Source organism: Ochotona curzoniae, unplaced genomic scaffold (assembly GCF_017591425.1).
Source record: "Ochotona curzoniae isolate NIBS_2020 unplaced genomic scaffold, NIBS_Ocur_1.0 contig_66, whole genome shotgun sequence".
Classification (NCBI taxonomy): domain Eukaryota; kingdom Metazoa; phylum Chordata; class Mammalia; order Lagomorpha; family Ochotonidae; genus Ochotona; species Ochotona curzoniae.
Window position 1 is genome coordinate 2832767 of NW_024466512.1, and position 1982 is coordinate 2834748.

The 1982-nt window shown below is 65.5% G+C and overlaps 1 protein-coding gene across 1 annotated transcript; it reads right to left on the reverse strand.

Moving 5' to 3' along the window:
* Positions 1–413: 413 nt before the first annotated feature.
* Positions 414–1733, reverse strand: FOXI2 (forkhead box I2). The gene is made up of 2 exons (XM_040992480.1): positions 1226–1733; positions 414–730 (listed from the first exon to the last, which is right to left on the reverse strand). Exons 1-2 carry the CDS (start codon positions 1731–1733, stop codon positions 414–416), a joined length of 825 nt encoding a protein of 274 aa, XP_040848414.1.
* Between the last annotated feature and the right edge of the window lie 249 nt (positions 1734–1982).

Genomic DNA, 1982 nt, shown 5'->3' on the forward strand with positions numbered 1-1982 from the left:
CACTGCTAGGGAACACACAGGAACAAGCACAGCGCTCGACCCAATGGATAGTTTTGGGGAGGGAGGGGTCACTAAGGAAAACCAGGGCTCAGCGGGAGACGGATTTGCCCAAAGCCCCAGTGTGACCCGGGTTCATTGCATCTCCGCTCCTCGGCGCACTCTAGGTGAGAGAAGAGGAAACTCAGGCCCCGGCGCAGCAGCCCTGGGAGCCTGCGGCGGCTTCCCGGGTTCGAGAAGGCCTTGCGCCTGCGCTGGGCGCCAGTCTGCGCTCTGGCATCCACCGTCCCCGGCCTAACGCAAGGCTCTGGGCGTGGGCGCGGCTCCCCGGGAAACCCGGTTGCCTTTTGTGCCAGAGTCCAGAAGAACCGGAGGAGCCCGAGGCTGCTAACGCGGCTCCCTGGGCGCGGGGTGAGTTAGGGGTGAGTACGCGGCAGGTGGGCTGCCTGGTTCCAGGTCTTCCCCAAAGAAAAGTCGCCTTCCAGATCTCCGGGAAAGGCAGCAAAACCTCCGGCCAGAACGCCCATGGTCGAGGCGAAGCTGGAAAAGCAGGCTGCGGCCTCGGGCGTGGGCGGAGACGGCGAGGCCTGTGGGTCCGGGGCGACGGCAGGGTTCCCGGTCCCCGCCGGCGCGGCCGCTCCAGCCTCTCCTCGCCGCTTCCTCTTCCTCCTAAAGTTTCCATTGTCAAACATCTTTTCGCATTTGGGGTCCAGGGTCCAGTAATTGCCTTTGCCTGCAGAGAAAGGAGAAGCCCAGTTTAGGGATTCTATAGCGGCAATGACGAGGTGGGGACCCCACAGCCCGCCCTGTCCCCCAGGAGTGTCAAGAGCTCGTGCCCCTGTCAGCTTCCAAGGGGACTCTGGTACCCCGGGCAGACCTCCGTAACCAGGCTGGGAAGAAACTGCAGGATCAAAGAAGAATGAGGAATACCCTGTACCCCTCAAGTTCAGGCCCGCAGCGAGGGATGGGGAGCAGAAGTGCGTGGCTCTGCCTGGGCTCCACGGAGGCTCCAGCGCTTGCCCTGAGAAGCCCACCTACCTGTCTTACCAACCTACACTGTATGGACACTGGGCCTCGAGGTCTCTCGAGGCCACCCGGCAAGGGGGCGCGCAGACGTTCACCGGGTACTGAGCTGCCCAGGGGGACCCCCAAGCCTGAGTGCTGGCCGCCGGGAACGCCGCGCGGATTCCTGGACGGGACCGGAGGGAATGGGCGCGCGCTGCAGTACCTGGATCGTCCTGGCTCCGCGGCACCTTCTTGAAGCAGTCGTTGAGCGACAGGTTGTGGCGGATGGAGTTCTGCCAGTCCGCACGGCTGTGCTTGTAGAAGGGGAAGTTGCCCGCCACGTACTGGTAGATCTGGCTGAGCGTCAGCTTCCGCAGCGGCGCGCTCTGGATGGCCATGGCGATGAGCGCAGAATAAGAGTAGGGCGGCCGCACGAGCTGCAGCAGCTCCTGCTGGCCGGAGAGGCTCAGCCACGCGAGGTCGGCGCCCGCCAGACCTCCGGGGGCACCAAGTAGCGGGTCTCCGGCCGCGTAGCGCGGGGCCGCGAAGGGCACCGCTGGGCCCGGCCCCGACGTGTGGGGAGCCTGGCTGAGCGCCGGGTTCACCCACAGGCCTGGGCCGCCTCCGGCTGCGCCCAGATCACCGCACGGGTAGCTTTGAGGATGCGCTGTGGCCGAGACTTGGTGGTGCGGGGCCGAGTAGGCGCCCAGACTGTCGCAGTACGCAGCCATGTCCGGCCTCTCCCAAGCCTGAGCCGGAGGTTGGACACTAAAGCTCACGGGCTCCCCATCCGCCCTGGCTGCCAGCCCCACTCTCCTCCTTTAAAATGCCGTCGGGCCGGATCCCAGGGTGAGCGTCTCCGGGCAGTGTCCCCCCACCCCCACCACCCTTGGAGAGGCAGACTCCCGACCCCGCCCTGGGGTCAGCTTTCTGCCCTCGCCTAGTCCTGATGCACACCTTAAAGCAACGCTCCTAAAATT

What these genes read in the sequence shown, in the direction of transcription:
- FOXI2 (XM_040992480.1), bottom strand. Translation starts at nt 1,733, where the DNA reads ATGGCTGCGTACTGCGACAGTCTGGGCGCCTACTCGGCCCCGCACCAC. An exon ending in GCGGAGCCAGGACGATCCAG is followed by an intron (nt 731 to 1,225) that starts GTACTGCAGCGC and finishes CTTTCTCTGCAG; the next exon opens with GCAAAGGCAATTACTGGACC.